The sequence below is a fragment of the Azolla caroliniana genome, unplaced genomic scaffold, assembly GCF_043228905.1.
Source record: "Azolla caroliniana isolate FFs.n. ecotype wild unplaced genomic scaffold, voAzoCaro1.0.p SCAF_9, whole genome shotgun sequence".
Classification (NCBI taxonomy): Eukaryota; Viridiplantae; Streptophyta; class Polypodiopsida; order Salviniales; family Salviniaceae; genus Azolla; species Azolla caroliniana.
In genome coordinates this window covers 3,319,770-3,341,684 of record NW_028230444.1, presented here as the reverse complement: position 1 = coordinate 3,341,684, position 21,915 = coordinate 3,319,770, and the positions used below count along the sequence as shown (strand labels likewise).

The window sequence follows — 21,915 nt, the reverse complement described above, 5'->3', positions numbered from 1 at the left end:
AAAAATGAAAAGCTAAAAGCAAACTATTTGTTTTATTTTGCTGGACTGACTGACTACAAACAGATGTCCGAGAGAGGGAGAGAGAAAGTAGAGAGAGAGAGTAGAGAGAGAGAGAGAGAGAGCGTGTTCGAGAAGCCCCTCCCCCACCACTCGCAGAAGCTGCTCGCTCTCACTGATCTCTTTTTGCTTCTCTCTCTCTCTCTCTCTCTCTCTCTCTCTCTCTCTCTGTGTGTCTGTCTGTGTAAACCCTAAAATAAACCAACGCCTGATCAGAAAGTTCAGAAAGTGGAGGAAGAAGAAGAAACTACCTTTCCTGCCCCCCCCCCCCCCCCCCCCCCCCACGCGTATGAGCTGCCCACCGAGCTTCCGTTTTTCTTCACAAATGCAGCCATCGCCACTGCATCGCGCCTTCCCTTTGTAAGTTATTACCACCATTGCCAATTTAATTCTCTCTCTCTCTCTCTCTCTCTCTCTCTCTCTCTCTCTCTTTGTCTGTCTATGTTCTTGCTTTATATGTACTGCATTTGATCAGTCTAGCTGTCTTCTTTTTCATGAAGTTAGGTTTTATTTTATTTTATTTTGTTCCTGTACAATCTTTGGTGCAGGTTTTGTCAGATCCTTCTTCCTTCCCCCCCCCTTCTTCTGCCTCTTTCTTCTCAGAGAGTGAATCACAGTTGAAATTTGAGGCACTGCTTCTGATTCTTCCTCGCTTCTTCTTCTTCTTCTGCCCAGGTTTCATGAAATTCCTCTTGTTCCATTCTTCTTCTGATTCGTCTTCCATCTCTGCAGAAAAAAGTGAATCAGTGAAAGTTGAAGCTTTTGCGATTGTTTCTACACTCATCGAAATGGCAGGTCACTTCTTCTATTTCCTCGCCTAGTTTTCTTCTGTTCTTTCTGTTATAGATTTCATCAGATTCTTCTTCTTCGTATTCCTCTGAGTGAATCTCAATTCAAAATGGGGATTTGTTGCAATGGTATGTGCGTCTTCCTGGTTTTCTATTTTCGTCGGTCTGCTTCTCACTCATCCACACAGAGTGAATAAGTGGAAATTTGAGTCACCTGCGCCGATCCCAGCTCAGGCTTTCTTCTTCTGTGTTTCTGGTACAGAAAAATTAATTCCTTCACTATTCTAATGTTCTTCTGACACAACGTTTATCAGACTCTTTGTTTCAATCTCTCCCTTAACTTGAAAGCATATGTTCAGTCAAAATTTCGAGGCTTTTGCAACTGCATGTTATGTCTTCTGTCTTAACTCTCACACTTCATCTTTTCTGATTTTCCCCTTCATCTGCTGTTTTGTGTTTACGGTTTCATGTTTCCTTTCGGAACATTTTGCACATGTTTCATCAGATTCTTTGTACTCTTTTTCTTCTCTCAGCGGAGATTAAAGCAGCTGACATTTAATGTTCCTGCAACATCTTATTTCTTTCTCTACTCTAAGTGGAGTTCGCGCTCATTCTTATTCTCTTCTCCCTCTTCTCTACATCAATTTCACCTATTTTCTATATTCCCTTCTGTTACTCATCATTTCTTCCGTTCTTCTCTTTTCCAATTCGTCCTTTTTTTACTTTCCTCTCTGTTATTGCAGGTAGATCGATTAAGGCCCTCAACGTATCAGTTAAAGATACCCCAAATTCGACCTCTCATATCTGATTTTTGTGATCTATCCATTCCATTACCTTATCCACTCAGTTAGCGTTTGTCCTCTCTCTCTTGGATTAATGCCCGGGCCTAATTCACATCCAGCAACTATAAGTAATTTCAACATTAATCATATATTAATGGCAGAACGATATTCAAGTTCAGTGGAAGATAATGATGGACCAGTAGGAAAAGACAATAATAACTCTAACAAGGGAACTGTTGATCCTCAGCTATGGCATGCATGTGCGGGCTCACAGGTTCAGCTTCCTTCTGTTGGTTCGTCTGTCATCTATTTCCCTCAAGGGCATGGAGAACATGCTGCGTTACCTCCAGATTTTTCTCTCGGCTGTCAGAAAAGTAGTTTCTTTTGTCGTGTTCTCTCTGTTAAGTTTCTCGCAGACAGAGAAACTGATGAGGTTTTTGCTCGTGTAAGGCTCCAGCCAGAAAACCCTAACACAGACTGTAGCTCCACCATGGAAGATTCTGCATCACCACCTCATTCAGCTTCAAACGCAGGGAAGATTGTCTCATTTGCAAAAACTCTTACCCAGAGCGATGCAAACAATGGTGGAGGATTCTCGGTGCCTCGCTACTGTGCAGAGACTATCTTTCCACGTCTGGATTACAATGAGGATCCACCTGTTCAGATTGTTCTTGCTAAAGATGTTCATGGAAAAGTGTGGAAATTCAGGCATATCTATAGGGGCACACCTCGTCGCCATCTCCTCACCACTGGATGGAGCAATTTTGTGAACTATAAGAAACTTGTCGCTGGGGATGCCATTGTTTTTCTGCGTAGTGCTAGTGGAGAGCTCTGTGTTGGTGTTCGGCGCTCCACAAAGGGAAATGGTGGTGGAGGAGACTTATCTTCTGCATGTTCACCATGGCATCAATTAGCATCGGCTTCAATCTCGGCTACTAGATCCTTGAGCCGGGGATCAAATATGGTGGACAATTCCTATAATTTTATGGATAATGGCTCAGGAATACCTCATGTTAGCAGACCCAGACCAGATATGCTTACATCTTCAACTAGTTTTGCTAGGAACCAAGCTCGTGTACCACCCGAATCTGTTGTTGAAGCTGTGACTCTGGCCGCATCGGGAGATATTTTTGAAGTAGTTTACTATCCAAGGGCTACTATTTCAGAGTTCTTCGTGAAAGCAAATGCAGTGAGGTCATCTTTGCAACAGAGATGGACTCCTGGATTGCGCTTCAAGATGGCAGTGGAGACTGAGGATGCCTCTCGTGTGAGCTGGTTTGTTGGCAGTGTCTCAAAAGTAGAAGAGGTAGATCCTCTACGATGGCCGAACTCTCCTTGGAAGATCCTTCAGGTAATCACCTTCATACTTTAGATGTTCATACTGTGAACTAATTCAGTCAGAAGATCATCAGATTAGCACTTCATGATACATTTGCATTTGCTTCATATCAGTGTTTGTGATTACAATTGAACCAGCGCCATTCGTATGCATGAAATAATAGGAAATAATGAGGAAAATTCGCAGATTGGTAGGAATTTAATAGAAAATATATGTATAGCTGTCAGGATTTTGTCAACATTACAAATATTTCAAACTGTTTAGTTCAAAAAACGAATTTTTTATTTAGTTATTTGAGGACACCTTTATCCCCAACACCGTTTCACTTGCTGTCTAATTTGATTTAAACGTAGTAAATATTCATATAATGGCATGGATAATGCATGACTGTTTGTTAAGTTTAATTAGTATCTTCATGCCAATTGAATCTTCTCAAATTGATTGACGTTCATTTGTTCAAGTTACTATTTCAGAGGAGTTTTTTGGGGGTAATGAAAAAAATCATAATTGGATGGATTTGGATGAGTGTTTCACGGATGGCATCACTGTGCCAGTATTATTAGCCTTTAAACCATAGATCTAACCTGAATCAGATATATTTTTACCCATCATACTATTGTTATCAGGAATTTAATACATCTAGATGTTGTTGATGTTGCCCCAATGGAATTTATGTATGTTAGTCTCAAGTCATCGTTTTTGTACAACCGCAGGTTACCTGGGATGAACCAGACTTGCTGCAAGGAATCAATAGGGTGAGTCCTTGGCAAGTGGAAATTGTCTCTCCAATACAACTGCCACCGATTTCTTTCCTGAAGAAGAAGCTCAAGTTTTCTCAGCCGTCAGAGGTTCAATTTGATGGGCAAACCTTAAGTGATTTATCGATGCCTTCCCTTGCTAATGACATAAGGGGACCCACCAAAAGTTGGCAGCATCGATCAATTGACTGTGTGCCAACAAGCATGCAGGGAACCAGGCAAAATCAACATGAAAATCAAAATCAAAATCAAAATCAAAATTATGGGCTCTCAATGCCACAACCCACTAAATGTCAACAAACAAGATCACTGTTGAACACTTTTTATCAACAAAGAGATGTATCGGCAGTGAACATAGGTGTTCCAGATGAGCTTTATGAAAGAGATTTCTTTTGTCAGCGAAGCAGTCCGAGCATTCAAAGCGAACTTTCTACATCATTGGTTGTGGGGAATACTTCATATAGCCAACCCACAAGTGTGGTTAGCTGCAATGGAGATGGAAGCCCAGGCGCTAAAAAGGCCACATTTGTGCTGTTTGGGAAGACTATAGATGCTTCTGACTCAGGTGGGAACAAATCACCAGATAGCATTAGCCATAATGCGGTTTCAGATAGGAAAGGGGTAGAAATATATAATAACAAGATCTCTATAGCTTCTAGTCAAGTTGGTATGTTACTCTCAGCCGAGAAACAGCCTTTCTTTTGCTCACAAACTCAGGGTACTCAATCTAACCACTGCAAAGTTTATAATGAGAGTGATGATGTTGGCTGGAGTGTGGACCTTTCAAGCTTTACATGTTTTGAAGAATTGTATGAAAGGCTAGAATTGATGTTTGGAGCTGATAAGTATCAATTTCTGAATCGCCTTGTGTATTTGGACTCAATGGGCTTTCCTAGATCCGTTGGAGAGGAGCCATACTGGTAAGCATTTTATGCTCACTTTTAGTATCAATTATAAGAATTTTATGCTAATAACTCTACATTCCTTTAGGGATTTCTCGAGGAATGTAAGAAGACTAAAGATTCTCTCAGATTCAAGCAGTGAAAGTGCCACGAAGTCAGACTGAATGTCCTTTTTTATGTCCAATAAGATAGATGGTTACAATAATGAGAGCTTTAGGGCTCGATTATTTTAACATCGATGCAACCATTGTGTACTTTTTATCTTAAACTATCACATCCCTTGTGGCAAGTAGCAAGATTTTATTGTTCAAATTCTCTCTTTCTCTCTCTGCTCAATCCTTTTGTGGTCCTATTGAATCGATGCTCTAGCAAACCTTGAATTCATGGTTCAAAAAGCTTACAATAGCCATTTGAACTGTTTACAGCTCTTTTAAGCTCATTTGAATTGTGTCTTCTCTTTTACAGATCTTTTTTGCTAGACATATGAGTTATCCTGGAAAAGGTGTCATTAGAGACAAACGAAAGCAAAGCTTTGTTGTACATTGTATTTATACAACAGACGTATGCAACAGATACCTCTTCAAGAGGTTCTCTATTTTGTCCACATATGAGTGATGTTGTGATTTGATTATTATAAAATTCCAATTTTTGCATTCTATTTTGCATATACTTAAAAAATGTTATGAGATATCCTTCCGCCTTAACACTACTTACTATCTCTCAAAAGTGATCACAGGCATACCAAGCTTTTCAATAATTCTTTCTCTTGTATGCAGCAAATGTTTTGCCTCATACTATTTTCTAATGTGATTAGTGTTGCATATTAAGCTTTCCGATAAAGCCCTCAATTACATGCAGCAATTGTTTCTGTTTCACTTAATGGGATTATAGCAGTGTACGCATATGTTATATCTTTGTTTATAGATTGTCTTGTGATCTGTGCAATGTGTAAGTATTAATGAGAACTTGGGTCATAACATGGAGACGGTCGGACATTTTAGATGATCCGAGTAGAGTGCAGAACCATAGTTGCCATGATACTTGCGTGTGTGAATGATGGATTTCATTACTGTACTCGAAGATAAAAATATGATTTACATGTGGAATTGAGTAGCAATTATGGATTTTCAAGAAATTGACTAATAAATGTTGCAACTGAGGAGTATGTGTTTGAAGTGGATTGGAATCTGGTTTGAATATGTGTGGTAAGCTAACTCCCATGTAGTTATATGTAGTGTGCCTTGTCTCACATGCAAGAGAATATGAACTAAATCTTATTGAAGCAATGGTGTAGAGTGACCAACAATTTTTTACATATACTTCATGTCGTAGTTTGGTGCAACACATATAATACAATGTGAGTTTCCACATCTTTCCCTAATTGTGATAATTTGGCATTGCAAAAAACCCTCATTGGTGGAGCAATATATTAACACATCAAGAAGCAGATGTGATGCATATCATTTTCCAAATCACTTTTTCATACATTGCATCTATCACGAACCTTGAGCATGCACTTAATAACCTTTTCCATGGCCATGATCTCAACAGGAAATGATCTAGTCTCAAGTAGGAGCATGTATGGCATTTGTAGCATGATTGCAATAAACTTTTGGACATTTTCAAACTCTTTCTACCTAGACAAAGGGATAATAACATTGGGCACTTCAAAACAATAAAGAAGTACTAAAGTTATCAATGTGCTAAAGAAACATTTCTTGAGGACTCAACATTTGATTTCTTGACTATTGCATATATGCTTCAATGTATAACAAACCCTTATTCTTGATTTTGATCGATGGGTAACATGTTCATTCCATCTATGGTGGTAGGGAGCCTCATCCCAATATATTTCAACCTTTCTATGTTCCAAGTGGCTCATCATTGAAGAAAATGCATGTTTATTAATGTAATTGTGTGTTTGAGAGAACCATGTGCATGTAGCTTAGTTGGTAAGGTTGTCCAATGTAGTCCAAGAGGTCATGGGTTCACCCCTTACATTCCACAATGCATTCTCTAGTGAATGGAGAGATTTGTATGAAGTAATGGAGTGGACCAAGTGAGAAAATTGGGTTTCAAACCCAAGATGTAGTGCTTGTAGTGTAACAACTTACTACTAGGATAACCTAATTATGATGAGAGAGAGAGAAAACCCATATGAATGTAACTCAGTTGGTGAGACAATGAGGTCATAGATTCAACCCATACATTCCATAGTGGCACTTAGCTGAAATTTAGATGAAAAATAACCAAATTATGATGAGAGAGAGAGAGAGAGAAAACCCATATGAATGTAACTCAGTTGGTGAGACAATGAGGTCGTAGATTCAACCCATACATTCCATAGTGGCACTTAGCTGAAATTTAGATGAAAAATAGAGGTTGATAGTCAAACTTCGAACCAACAGCTTAGAGTTAGTAGTTACCATTAGGGTAAGAGAGAGAAAGCAAGAATAGAGAAGTTGTCATTCTCTTAAGAGATTAAGAAGCTCATGTTGAATAATAAGTTACATGTTCTAGAGAGAGAGAGATATTAACTTATCATCGAGGTTTTGATCTATGACACAAATCATGATTAAAAATATGGATTGCCACATGTTATGCGTACTTAAGCGAAGATAGATGGTCTAGGATTCCTAAAGGTTCATGACACTCACGTAAGGCATGCGATAAAAAAATGAACATAACTAACATGTATAGGGTTGGAGTAATGAAAGTGAGGCTACGATAAAGTTCATATGCATTTGTGTCCTCTATGGGTCATACATGACAAGCATGCATCACCATGATCTAGTTAGGCAGGTGTGCCTTGTATGCAATTACTTGTTGTCTTCACTGTTATAACTTATCACATGTTCCTTTGCACATTCTATGATGGGTTGTCCAAAAGGTGTCAATGGGGATGTGGGCCTATTGAAAAAAGTAAGTAATGTGCGATATAGTTCCATGTTGTGTTTTGATATAAGTTGATTTCCTATGCTTTTGAAGTGGAAGCAACATTTGATCTCCTAGGGGCAGCCTATATCCCATAGTATGAACCATAGGTACCATACGTGCAAGAAAAACACCTTCAAAGAATGATAAATACCATACTTATGGATTAAATATTTATTATGTGGTAAATAAGCCTAAAAAATGGGAAAAAAACATTAAAAAAATGGGGGGAAATTACACAAGATTGTTTGAATAACATTCGCATTCGTTTTCCAACGTAGAAGAACGAATGTTATGCTAGACGAACACGAATTTTACGTACTATGCTATATCCTTTGTCAAATGGTGGTGAAGTTTGTATAGAGGGTGGAGCAAGAACGTGTAGGAATTAAATGATTTAGCAACATTGATCATAAATACAATAAATGGAGAAATGAAGAGAAAATGATAGAACAAGGAAGGTTTGTGATATATAAATTTATAATCATTTGAATTTCTTATCATTTGTAACTTTAGCAAATGAAATGAAGGTTGGTAGTATTGTCAAGCATCTTATAATTCTTCACCACATTGATAAGAAAAAATTGTGGACAAAACATAACACGTCCTACATGTTAAAAACACAACTTGATTGATCAAGGTTGCGGTGATTCTTATCTTTTTAGGCTTTACCTAATCAAATGAAGGTTGCTGACATTGTTGGCCATCTTATAATTCAACGCATTGATAAAGAAAAAAATAAAATTAAACCTAGACAAAACATAAAACGCCCTACAGGTTAAAACAAAACTCAATTCGTGGCATCTAGCACGAACACAACATGTCATAAGTGTAAAAACAATAATAGATGTAGCTCACAGGGTGAAAAAGATTAAGATACAAAGTTTGTGCTAAGCTTGGAATAAATGGGAAACTAGTTTTGTAAGTTTAGATTGGATCTGCAACTTCTGTCATTGTCTTGTGTGCGCGTGTGAGAGAGCATTGTACATATTGGAGTGAGAAGGCCTACATTTAGAGATGGGGGGGCTCCAAAAATGGCAGGCTTCCACGTGTCATTACTGCACGTGCAGAGAGACTTTTGACACGTGTCCGAAGGAGAGTGTCTCGAAGGTTCTAGGCTTCTGTAGCGCCTTCTCGTTCTTTCTCGTTCTTTCTCCTTCTTCTTCCTTCTTTTTCGCCGCGCGCTCTTATATTTCCTTCGCATTTCTTCTTAGAACAGGCAACATCCGAAACGCGCAAACGTAAGTTACTGCCATTAATTCATCTTTGAACACCCTAATTCTCTGCACACCTTATATATCTATCAGTCTTTTTCTTTTCTCCTTCCTACTCCTCCTCGATCTTGTATCGTTCCGAACACCGAGCTTGCCATAGCCACCAGGGCTCTTTGCTTATCCTGATTTAAGCCTGCCGTGTTCGACATCTAATTGCTGCAGCACTATAAAGAAATAAGAAACTATGGCCTCCAAAACCGAAGGTAAAGCTATAGGTATCGATCTTGGAACTACGTACAGCTGTGTGGGGGTATGGCAACATGATCGTGTAGAGATCATTGCAAATGATCAGGGAAATCGCACCACTCCTTCCTATGTCGCTTTCACTGACACAGAACGGCTCATCGGAGATGCAGCCAAGAATCAGGTCGCCATGAATCCACACAATACTATCTTTGGTAAGTGTATAACATGTTTGTCTTTTTAACAATTTGTTTCGTTTAAATCTTGCATGTGCTTCGGCTTCCGAATTCTGCAATTGATCTGCCTTTTGAATTTCGTTTTTTGTTTTATGTTCTTGAATGAACTCAATTATTTCTGTCTGTAGTTAAGTCTCTAAACTTTTGCCTTTTATCTTGATTTACGTACCCTTATGATCTAGCATTCTGTATTATTGACTTATAATACTTATTGCCTTGTTCCTTCATCGCTCCCTAAACCTATATTTGAGCTTTCCACTTTAGTTATTCTTGGAAAATTTAGGCATTCTGATCATGATCTTAGAGCATAAGCATCCATTTCATTGGCGCATGCATGTTAATTTTGTGTTGTATAGAAAATTTAGGCATTCTGATCATGATCTTAGAGCATAAGCATTCATTTCATTGGCGCATGCATGTTAATTTTGTGTTGTCTATACAAACTAATGGAAAGGAATTTAAATATAGGTATTGTCTGTTCTTCATATAAATCTGTGCTGTATTGGCAGCATAATTGATTGTTTTAATTTAGGCAGCATTTCGGTTCTTGATCTTAATTGTCTGTTCTTCTTGTTAATCTGTGATGTATTGGCAGCATAATTGATTGTTTTAATTTAGGCAGCATTTCTGTTTTTGATATAATTGTTGTGTAGCATTTGCTAAAAAAGATATCTGACATGAATGTCGTCTTGTGAGGTGATATATATGATTCTTGAGTTCTTGAACCATTAGCTGCTGGTGTGATCTTGTTCTGCGAGAGAATCGTAATTTTTGAGTTGCTGTATATAAGTTTCTGCAGGTTCTGTGGAAGCCTCTGAATTCGTGCTTTCTGTTGATATTGTGATCCTTCACTATGATTTTTGTGTTTTTCGTTATTTTGATATTCAAGTCTCTGTTGAGCTGAGAAATATATTCTGAATATTGCTGTCAAATGTTGTGGCAGACGCTAAGCGAATGATTGGACGCCGCTTCACTGATGCTTCAGTCCAAAGTGACATGAAGCTTTGGCCTTTCAAGGTCGTTTCTGGTCCTGGAGACAAGCCCATGATTTTAGTAACATATAAGGGTGAACAAAAGCAATTTGCAGCTGAGGAGATATCATCCATGGTTTTGGTCAAGATGAAAGAGATAGCAGAAGCATACTTAGGATCAACTGTAAAGAATTCAGTCATCACAGTTCCTGCCTACTTCAATGATTCTCAGAGACAAGCTACCAAAGATGCAGGTGCCATAGCTGGTCTTACTGTGATGAGAATCATCAATGAACCCACCGCGGCTGCTATTGCGTATGGCTTGGACAAGAAATCAACTAGTGTTGGGGAGAAGAATATCCTTGTATTTGATCTTGGTGGAGGGACCTTTGATGTCTCTCTTCTCACCATCGAGGAAGGAATATTTGAGGTGAAAGCCACAGCTGGGGATACTCACCTTGGCGGTGAAGACTTTGACAACCGAATGGTAAATCACTTTGTTCAAGAGTTCAAGCGCAAATATAAGAAAGATATTAGTGGAAATGCCAGGGCTCTTCGTCGTCTACGAACAGCATGTGAACGTGCCAAAAGAACTCTATCATCTTCTTCACAGACAACTATTGAAATTGATTCATTGTACGAGGGCATCGATTTCTACTCTACCATCACCAGAGCTCGATTTGAAGAACTTTGCATGGATCTATTCAGACAGTGTATGGATCCTGTGGAGAAGTGCCTGAGGGATGCCAAGATGGACAAAGGCCAGATCAATGAAGTAGTACTTGTGGGAGGATCAACTAGGATTCCTAAAGTTCAACAGTTGTTGCAAGATTTCTTCAATGGGAAAGAGCTATGCAAAAGCATCAATCCTGATGAGGCTGTAGCTTATGGAGCAGCTGTCCAAGCAGCGATATTGACCGGAGAAGGAGATGAGAAGGTGAAAAGTTTACTTCTTCTTGATGTTGCTCCACTCAGTATGGGACTTGAGACAGCTGGTGGTGTTATGACCGTTCTTATCCCAAGAAACACAACCATACCTACCAAGAAAGAGCAAATATTCTCCACGTATTCTGACAACCAGCCTGGAGTGCTCATTCAGGTCTACGAGGGGGAGAGAGCTCGTACTAAAGATAACAATCTTCTGGGAAAATTTGAGCTCAGTGGCATCCCCCCTGCACCTAGGGGTGTCCCTCAGATCAATGTAACTTTCGACATAGATGCAAATGGGATCCTTAATGTATCTGCGGAGGACAAAACAGCTGGTGTGAAGAACAAAATTACTATCACTAATGACAAAGGTCGGTTGAGTAAAGATGATATAGAGAGAATGGTTCAAGAAGCAGAGAGATATAAATCTGAAGATGAGGATGTGAAGAAGAAAGTAGAGGCAAAGAACAGTTTGGAGAATTACGCCTACAATATGAGGAATACAGTGAAAGATGAAAAGATAGCAGGGAAGCTTGATCCTTCAGACAAGGATAAGATAGAAAAGGCAGTTAGCTCAACCATACAGTGGTTGGATCAAAATCAGTTAGCTGAAGTGGATGAATTCGAGGATAAGATGAAAGAATTGGAATCTCTTTGTAACCCAATCATTGCCAAGATGTATCAGAGTGGAGGGGACATGCCTATGCCTGGTGGTGGTGCTGGCAATGGAGGTGGCTATGGTGGTAGTACTGCCGGTGGAGGTTCTGGGCCAAAGATTGAAGAAGTGGACTAAGGAAGTGGAAAGAGGGTTTTAAGGCCAAAAAAAGTGGAAAGGCGTTGTTGTTTTTATTGTTTGTATCTAGTCAATAATACAGTTTTTAATAATATGTATTGTAAAAAAAACATATGGGAGGAGGTATACCTAGTTGCTGGAGTGAAATTAGAGCTGTAGACTTAAGGATAAAGCCAGCTTTCTATAGAGTAAAATTATCAAAACACCAATAAAGTAAAATTGTCAATACACCAATAAAATTGAGTACAGTATGGAAATAGAACCATTTTAGTCTTTGGTATAGGTAAATCAATAGAGAGCTCACCTCTCCCTCCCTCTCCGTTTGTTTTTTCCAGGGGATGGAGAGAGTTTCTTGTTACATTAATATCCTTCTTGGTAGGCATAACTTGGTGTATAAATTTGTGTTTTAGCACTAATAAAAAGCTACATTTTCAAAGCAAGTTAAAATTGTGCCTTGTGCCTTGTGCCTCGCATAAAGCCCCAATGAATTCTCTCTTGTAGTTTGTAAATCTGGTTTAAAGATTTATTCTAGTTATGCGCTATTAGTTATGTTCACTGAGTACATATTTGAGTTTGAAATTTGAGGTTGTTCTTTACTTTCTAAAGGATAGAAAGTGTACAGATATTTATAAATGTATTTAATGTATTTTGGCATGCTTGTTGTATTGGAAGGTGTTGAGAGAAACACCTTCCAATACAATCACCACAAGGATCAAATTAGTGATACATGTCACGTTCATATTTAATGTCTTTCATGTATTTTGGCATGCTTGTCTTAGTGTTGGGAGGTGTTTCTCTCTGGGATGAACTTTACACGAACTTTACACTAGACGACCAATGGTTGAGAGAGTCCAAATTGGAGGTTGTTTATCTTAGAAGCATGTTAATAAACACCACATTTATAAATGTTCCTTCCTTTGTGAGTTGTCTATTTTATAGTACTTGCCAAAAAGCTTCCAATATGAAGATGTATGTATGGCTCAAGGATTGAGGTATGGAATGATGAATTGTACTTCTTACCATGTGTTTGACATTCCTGCTCTTCCACGATGAACACTTAATTATTAGGTTCTTCCAATAAGAAGATACGAACATGTCTTGAAAGGATAAATATGAAAAACAGGTTCCAATGTGATTGAATGTAGAGAAGGAAGATTGAAAAATGTATATGTGAAAAGCTTTACATGTTTTTTTTCCGATATAATATGTTACCCATTAGTTAGGAAGAGAATTAAAGGAGATATAATATGTTACCCATTAGTTAGGAAGAATTAAAGGAGGTATCATATGTACAAGGGCCATGCCTTGTATAGAGCTTTGTGGCTTCAATTAACTCTAATTTAGAGGGATCCTTCTACAGTCCAAGGATGGTGGGGGGATGTTGCATGGGGGGAGTCCTCGGTGGGAAGAGCATATTTAGCGGGAAATAGCACCATTGTATATTTCCGCCTTGCAAACGTAGCATCGGCGTTCCACTCCGTTTCAAAATGAAGGTTGCCCATGCCCTGGATACTAAGTCCGTGTCGCCTCGAATATCTTCATGTTTTTCGTATATAAACCGGAAGTACAAAATTCGGGGTCTTCATTACTTAATAAAAAATAATTGTTCATTCAAACCATAATGTGAGATGAAATAAAATAGCGATGGATGTCTACATATTAAAATGCCACGTTAACCTTTCACAATGGTCAAGACACCCCTCTCAATAGATGAGGTTCACTTAGCATAATTCGTAGAATCGGGCACATCACTCCAATGAACCCATATAGAGGAGGATATACATTGTATGAAGCTATATGATCTAATTGGTAGATTATTATTCATATGTAGTTAGGTTTAAAGTTTAGGGTCTACATGTCCATAACATCCCCATGAAGATTCCTACTAGTATGTAGTTAGTGGATGGAGAGTAATTTACATTTATTATATGACGTCTATCATATCCTCAAATTAATGAAGAGATTGATTTTTGTAGGTTCTCTAGATTTGACCAAATACAAGGTTTACAACATTTCTCTTGAGATGCCTTTCTATGATGAAATAGAAGGGGCAAGAGACAAAAAGGAGACAAAGACCTTATGGTCGCCACCTTGAAGAGAACTAAATAATGTAAGAGAATATTAGTGTAAGTTTTTGAGTTAATATTAAGCTTCTCCTTCACTTTTTAATTGTGAAACTGACCCTTCTAAGTCTTTTTTTTTTCCAGAAAAAACTCATTCTCATTCCATTAGTTATATAATTTTTGCATACGTCAATATTATATACAAATCCCAATACGGACGCGATAGTTCCATCTTATGTGGAGGCCCACTGACTCAAGACAGGGAGAGGATGACCATTGTTGGACAAAAGCTTATCGTTGTCTTTTGGCTCCATTGGTTCTGCCTGTGAGGCCATCATATTGGCTCTTTAGTGTGGCTATAACTTCATTCCATATCTCTTGCAGTAACATCGCTTGATGCACACTATCCTTCGTTACACATGCAACCCAAAAGATTATGCTTGTGCCACTCACACATGCAACATATTTTGTCACATATGGAGTGTGTGTTTACAAGTGCACAAGCACAATTCTAGCTAGGAAACTCGAACAAAAGAAGAACAAACAAGTGTAGACTCATTTTCTTGCTCTCGTAACTTCTTCGACAATGGCATCATATCCTTCTTTCTTGGTTCAAGAACCTGCTCTACATTTCACGTGTACACGTGGACTTCCTTGACGATGAAATATAGTGTTCTATGCTCGCATGAAGCACGTTGAGGTATACTGTCACATCTACAAGAGGGCCAAAATGTAGATGAATGTTTATCTCAAACTTAGCCACATCTGTCATGAAACAACATGAACTTTTACAAAGTCAATTGGAGCAAATAAAGCGTGTAAAAGTTTAAAGCCTTACCTTTATTTATTTCACCTCAAATTAAGGGGGAGTGCAATAGAAACATGCCCCTTGTACTAATTATTATACAACATCGCTGAGACCAAAGAGAATAAGGTTAGCTATATATTGTGTGTGAAGTTGAACACTCGTATAGGAGAACCTCTATGAAACTCTACTTTTGTCTTAAGTGCAAGGGAATATATTCTTTGTATTGAATGCATTTGATATTGCATTGAATTTGCCTGCTCTCCTATCATGATTGATTGATTTATGATTCTACGTGAGTACACTTAATAAAGTAGGATATAAATGAAGTACACAAGAAGAGTTGAATATAAATGAAGTCTCTATTACACCATAATTATTTTTCTTATGTTACACGGTACACCATATATATTTCCTAATTTCTTGGATGCCATTGCAAAATGTAGGGATTTGAATCCATGGCTTTATGGTCTCAATACAAAACCTTATGTACTGAGCTACAATCAGTGAAGTTGTTCCTCTCCCACAGATATACACATGCAAACACATAAGCATCTTATTTCTTGATTGGGATGTACCTCAATCCTAGGCTATACTTTCTTCAAATCTTTACAATCTCGAGGAGATATACGTAGAACAACCCATCAAGTTTATGCAAGTGGGGAAAGAGGAAAATGTATGTAGGCTAAGAAAGAGCTTATGTTGTGTGAAGCAAAAACCCTGACGGCAGCACCATAAATTTGACATTTTGATGAAGTTTGAACCATTCCAGAGTAATAGCTAGAGTTCCTACACATCCACCAAGAAATGTGCCAATGACATTTTAATAATCTTCATCTTAATGCGGATGAGATGCTGGTTCCAAAAATGTAAATATATGGCGGTCAATAATTGCAATTGAAGAAAGATTATTGGATTGGAAAGATAACATGGAGCGTGAATATTTTGCTTTTCAAAACAATGAATATAGGGATATCCAATCAAATGCACATGAATGGCACAATACAATCGAAGGTTAATATTTCTCCTCTTTCGGGCGAGTATCTTTAAAACTAAAGTATGACTTAAATAATCAATTTGCAATGTACAAAAAACGAGAACTGAACTATTAGGTTGTGTAGTTACTAGTATCTTATTTGTAATTGTTATCTAAATTACTCACCAAAAAAATTTGTTACATAAGTTACAAATGAGAATTTGAATCATGTAGGTCTTTCAAAGCCTAATCACTTATTGAATTGCTTGGTATTAGAGCTAAGGCAACATAGATATCCTTCCTCAAAACTAGAACCCTCGAGGTTGATTGTTGGTAAAAATATCCATAGGCTCGTCAACCTTGTTAGTGAATCCTCCTCTCATGGGTTACCCCACATTAAATCTCCTAAACAAGATCATGGAATGATGTCCTTTACTCTGTGGGTATGTAGATTCAATATTTTCCTTTCTATAATTTCATAGTTTTCGAGGGGTTGAAACAAAGACATTAATGAAAGTATTTCAAGATATATCTCTCATGAAGCAAATGCACCAACGCTTCAAAAACACTGTAATTCACCTATATGGGATTGTGTTAGAAGCCATTCCATTCCAATAATCAAAGTGGATTTCTTTTGAAGGAAAATGCACTAGAAGTTGTCGTAATGTCTTGGATAATCTATATGTGGACTCCAATAATGATGTTGTCTATAATACCATCTCATCCATTCAGCCTCAATTGTCAAATTCTTTAGTACCTAGATGAAGGAAAGGGAGGAAATGGTTGGTCATGTACATACAACATTTATCTTATTCCATCTAATCCCAAAAACTTGTGATGTCATCATCGAATTCTAGGAAAGTCAATGAAATGGTGTTCAAGCTCCAAAATGAAAAATGAGCCAAAACTTTGACATGAAGGATCTAGGAGGAGAGAACCATATATTAGGTTTGTCAATCCCTTGAGATAGAAAAAAAATAAAAGGCTTTCCTTTACGTAACGGTGAATATATCACCAAACTACTTGAACATCTCTGTATGCCACTAAAAACATAATAGTGAATGAGCACAAACAGTTGGTTAGAGTTAGAATTTGCCAAATAACTCGTACATAAAGTTTCGTGTACATGTATGGCAAGTGTAATAAAGCCAATATTGCAAATGTGGTAGTACTATGACATGAGTGGCTAGAAACTTCATGTGAAATATAGGAAATGAATATTGGGATATAGTAATAACCATTGCGCAATACACGAGTAGAACAAGGAACCAATGAGCATGGCATGGAATGAGTGAAACAATCTTAGCCAATTTCGTCCATCCCAACCATATGATTGAAACATTCGAGCATGGTAAACACACTCAAAGAATGGTAAATACCATACTTTTGGATCACCTATTTCTTATGAGGTAAATAAACCTAAAAAAACAAGAATGTTTGAATAACATTCGCATTCGTTTTCCAACGTGTGAAAACGACTGTTATGCTAGACGAACACAAATTTTACGTACTATAATTCCAACTATATTGAATGTGCCGATAACATGAAATCAACATCAGGATATGCCTTTGAGTTCATCGAAGGAACGATGTCATGGAGACCAAGTCTTTTGGAGTATATACCATCATTTCAACAATAGAAGTTGAATACATATTGTGCAATGAAGAATTGGGCCTCGCTAATTGGTTAGGGACACATGAGAGACATATTAAATTTGGTTAGGGACATATGAGAAATATATTGAAATTTTACTCTCCACAATGATGGTCAATGTTGGTCATGTCAATGAAGATGTCAATTTGTGTCGTGAAGGTGAAACATATAAAAGTGTGGTGTCACTTCATTCACGATTGTTTGAAGAATAATTAGATACGATAGCTTAAAGTGCACATGTAAGAAAAATAGCTCTAATGCATTGACATTGCAAATTGATGCACACCATGAACCATATCACGCGGCATGCCCATTTGGTGGAAAGTGGTTCATGTGTACATAGTTCATAGATTAGGTAGTGGATTTGACCCACCAACAAGAGTGTAATATTCAATAGTTTACTGTTGACTATGTTGGCCTTTGGTGGGAGATGGTCAAGGGACATTCTGTCAAATGAACAGTACCATATGGACCCTCCAACCCTAACTATAACAAGATTCACTTTAGGGCTTCAAGAGTAACAATTGCTTTATTCAATTGCTAGAGGTGTAATATTGTTTGAGCTTTACTTCCACCCGCAACATTTTTCCTATTGGTTTCTCTCACAACTATCTCTCCCTCTCGTTGTTTGGTTGGACACTTGGTGTGTGTGCCCTAAAATTGCCATGTTGCATTGTGCATGGATATGTGCTATGTGAAAGTCACTAGGATTGAGTTGATTGAAGACTACATGACTAGAAACATAGAAATTGTCCATCAGGAACTAGTTAATTGAAGATAATACATGCTTACAAAATCAAAGATAGAAATTTCACTCATTTATGATGTTATTGTGTGTGCCACTTATGTTGGTAAAGATTTGGGTCAATTGAATATTGAAGACTGCATGATCATGATAAGGTAATCCGAGTATATCTTATGTTGAGGTAATCTTAATATTGAAAGTGCTCTAATGAGTGCGACATGCACTCATTAAGACAAGATTGAACGAACATGATGAACATACACATTGTAGGTAGACAATATCAAGATAGTGTAGTAGAGAAATCGTGAGTGTCAAACATGGTCCAGAGTTGGCATCACGGTCCAACAGTCGAGACATATAAGCTTAGAACAGGAATATGGCAAGGCTCAATACATAGACAAGCGCAGAATGGCCATGTCATGGGTAATATTGTGAAAGAGACTATCCCCAACCTTTCGAATGTAAGAGTTGGTGAGAATAGATGGACTTGCCACCAAATAATTGGGCTTGGGGCACAAGTGAATGGGCCGCACTAGAGATTAGATAGAGAACCCTGGTGTGAATCTCCCTTAATTAGAGGGATCCGTGGGAATAGACCTCCAAATGGAGGACCTGGTGTGAATAGGGCCACCCCACCCGCCAAAGAAATGAACGATCTGTTTAAACTGTGAAAAGAAAGGTTCAGAAACAACAACAGAAAAGGAGGGAAGGAAAGAAGAAAGACAAACTCCATCGCCGCGAAGCACCGTAAGTTCGTCTCCTTCTTTTCTTTGTGTTCCCTCTCTCTCTCTCTCTCCTCGCCTTCCCCCCTCTCGATACTTCCCTCCTTTCTCGTCTTGTACGCTCTTGTTATCCTTGTGGGAGGCTATGGAGGAGCATAAACAAGTAGAAGCTTGCAAGGCTGCTGTAGGCTATTTTGCCTGTCTTCCCCAGCTCATCGTTGAAGCTCCCCGGGCATCTGATGCCATATCCTTCTACAAGAGAGCTTTCGGAGCCGAAGAAGTTGCACGGACGCTCCACACTAAGCGTAAGGCCGACCAAGAACTGCCTCTTATCCTCCACGCTCATCTCAAGTTCGGAAACGCTGAAGTTATGCTTTCTGATGAGGTCGAGGAATCCGGACCTGAGTAAGTAATACGTTATCTCCAAGTGTCCTGTCCTTAATTTCCTCTATCCCTTCTTTTCTCGGGTAAACTTTTTGATGACGAAGTCATTAAGTAGTTTGTCATCTTATGTGCATGGAAGCTTACCAGTTATATTGATAAAACACGAGAAATTATTTGGAGGTTTTCTTGATTTTGGCATCCATACTGTTTTTTATTAGACCTTCTAGCATGATTCATATTGTCTGTGCTCTAAAATGCATATTTGTCTTTTTTATTCCATTGTCGTCTAAAACGTTCGTTTTTTGTATCTATTTTAGTAGCACGTCTGTGTTTCTCTGTTGCCGAACCATTTTCACCTTAGTAAGGCTCTCCTTTTGCTATGTATCTCGTATGATTCGCCATGTATCCATACGGTTTTAGATGTCTATTGTTTTTATGGAAATGTCCGATGGACCGTTAGGTTTGTTTTCTCGAAATCATTATTGCATGTATTGCTTACAGCTACTTTGTTAAGAACCAAAGTTTAATGCTTGTGCAACATAGGTTGCTTGTCTATACTTGTCGTGTTTACCCCACATTCCTTTGTAAATGTTGATGTGCCTGATTATTCGAATCTCTGTATATTTCTTAAATTTTTGTTGCCACCTTTTTCTTTTAATAGAACTTCTTAATAGAAGTTATGGTTTGATTTGCAGTGTGAAGTCTCCTGCATCTCTCAAGGGGAACAGTTCAATTCTACACGTGGTGACCGATGATGTGGATGCAGCATTTGCAAAGGCATTAGAAGCAGGAGCCAAGTCAGTGGAAGAAGTTGCTGATCAGCCGTGGGGTGTGCGCTATGGCAAGGTCATTGATCCGTTTGGTTTTGTATGGAGCTTTGGAACACCTCTGAAACAAGTTGAACAACCTGTTGCTCAAGAAGGGGAAAACACACCCCTAGCTGAGGAGCCCTCCAAGGATCAGTAATTTTTATTCGTTCCAGAAGTAGTAATAGATGATGTAGTTAAAGTTAATAGCGTGTTAGCCTTTCACGGCAGGCTAGAACTGGAATATCTAGCTGCTTTTGTTGACGTTTAAGAATACATTTTGTTAGTCTGACATTTTTTTACGTACGTTACTTTTTGTATCATCGAGGATTGTTTCTCGGAAAGATGTTTCATACATCCAGTGCTTTTGTTGCTCACGTTCTGACTCCTAACCTATTACATATATATATCTATCTATATCCAGTGCGTTTGTTGCTAACGCGCTACTGTTTTTGTTGCTGAGGATCTGACATTGCGGCTTGTGTTATATATTTTTCTTGTTAACGTTTGAAAAATACAATTTAATAGTCTCAAGTTTTTTCAGTGCGTTACTTTTTCTCTTCGAGAATACCTTCCAGGCAAGATGTTTCAATACATTCACGCCTTTGTTGCTCAAATTTTAACCTATTGTATTATATGTATATGTATCATGATAATGAAAACGTATGTTCTTATACATCCATTGCTTTTGTTGCTCAGGATCTGATATGGCGATTTGTGTTCAGTATATTTTTATAGTGTTTTTGATAATAGTTTTGCTTAATATATTGATTTCAGTAGCCTGGGTTTTTGTGGTAATTCTAAGCCTCGGCTGATTTATTATGTGTTTGACATGATAGCAAGTTGTAACTAATAAATGAGTTGTTAAATAAGTATCAATTAGAAATAAACTTGCATAATCTGGTCTTGTATTGAATCATTTTAATCAATCTTCTTGTTAATGCTTTCTTGCCAGGATATTATTATGTGCTCGATTATTTTTAATGTACAACTGGCAATGCCATTGCAAATGTGTAATTTTAGTGAACTGTAACTTTTGACGTTCCATTTTATTATTATAAGATCTTGAATTTTTCTTAAAGGTGTGTTTTTCTATTAATGCCAATAAATTGTTTTGTCAATTGGTCATGCTATCTTGGAACCAAACAACGCATTTAAATTGTCAGTATGCAACAATTGGTGTTTTTGTGAAGGATTGAGAGTTCAGTCTTCATTTCTAGGGATTATTAATAACTCAATTATTACTATCAAGTTTGGTCAATTCGTTTATCTTGGACGTTTTCTGAAGTCTGAATATCTTATTTGCACGTTGCTGAGTTTGTGTCTTGGTAAGATAACAAAAGCTGTTGTGTCAGGCGAGGTGGTGACCTTGGATAAGAAAATAATAATAAAGATTTGGTCTTCTCCACTCTGTTTTATCTTTAATCAGGGATTTGCGGAGGTATATAAATTAGGGATTCACATTTTCCACGCTGTATTTAAGTAATTTTGTACAACTCCAAGGAAGACTGGTTGATGTATTGTCTGTCTTCAATACTGTCTGGGACTACCAGACTCGTTTGCGTGTTCAGGTTTGTCTACATACATATATGTATGTTGATTTCAAGTATATAAGAAAATAAAAAGTACAGGATGAAATATAGAATAATGGATCAGAAGCATGTGAACCTATCTATTGGTGTGGTCTCCCTAAACACAGCTAACCCTAAACAACTGTGCTATGTGTGCTCATGTTTTCCCCAACGCCTTAATTTGTTCGAAGTTGAAAAAACTAATGAGTGAACCCGTTTGAGGTTTAGAACTCGTAAACCCTAAA

At 37.9% G+C, this 21,915-nt stretch overlaps 3 protein-coding genes across 6 annotated transcripts; all 3 read left to right on the top strand.

The window, feature by feature from the left end:
- The first annotated feature begins 322 nt into the window (after positions 1-322).
- Positions 323-5,230, top strand: LOC147859893 (auxin response factor 16-like). 3 transcript variants are annotated; one of them, XM_087324299.1, is made up of 5 exons: positions 323-417; positions 606-852; positions 1,589-2,978; positions 3,680-4,289; positions 4,442-4,595. In XM_087324299.1, exons 3-5 carry the CDS (start codon positions 1,722-1,724, stop codon positions 4,453-4,455), a joined length of 1,881 nt encoding a protein of 626 aa, XP_087180425.1. In that variant the 5' UTR covers positions 323-417; positions 606-852; positions 1,589-1,721; the 3' UTR covers positions 4,456-4,595. The 3 variants fall into 3 exon arrangements, with proteins under 3 accessions (XP_087180425.1, XP_087180424.1, XP_087180423.1); XM_087324297.1 differs by adding an exon at positions 4,715-5,230 and having other exon boundaries at positions 327-417; positions 3,680-4,644; XM_087324298.1 differs by lacking the exon at positions 606-852 and adding an exon at positions 4,715-5,230 and having other exon boundaries at positions 324-417; positions 3,680-4,644.
- Positions 5,231-8,977: 3,747 nt separating this feature from the next.
- Positions 8,978-12,027, top strand: LOC147859892 (heat shock cognate 70 kDa protein 2-like). The gene is made up of 2 exons (XM_087324720.1): positions 8,978-9,232; positions 10,197-12,027. The coding sequence occupies exons 1-2, from the start codon at positions 9,019-9,021 to the stop codon at positions 11,942-11,944; spliced, it is 1,962 nt and encodes a 653-aa protein (XP_087180846.1). The 5' UTR covers positions 8,978-9,018; the 3' UTR covers positions 11,945-12,027.
- Positions 12,028-18,855: 6,828 nt separating this feature from the next.
- On the top strand, positions 18,856-20,476 carry LOC147859891 (uncharacterized). Of its 2 annotated transcripts, none has more exons than XM_087324144.1 (2): positions 18,856-19,314; positions 19,971-20,476. In XM_087324144.1, the coding sequence occupies exons 1-2, from the start codon at positions 19,055-19,057 to the stop codon at positions 20,257-20,259; spliced, it is 549 nt and encodes a 182-aa protein (XP_087180270.1). In that variant the 5' UTR covers positions 18,856-19,054; the 3' UTR covers positions 20,260-20,476. The 2 variants fall into 2 exon arrangements, with proteins under 2 accessions (XP_087180270.1, XP_087180271.1); XM_087324145.1 differs by having other exon boundaries at positions 18,858-19,314; positions 19,989-20,476.
- Positions 20,477-21,915: the final 1,439 nt, after the last annotated feature.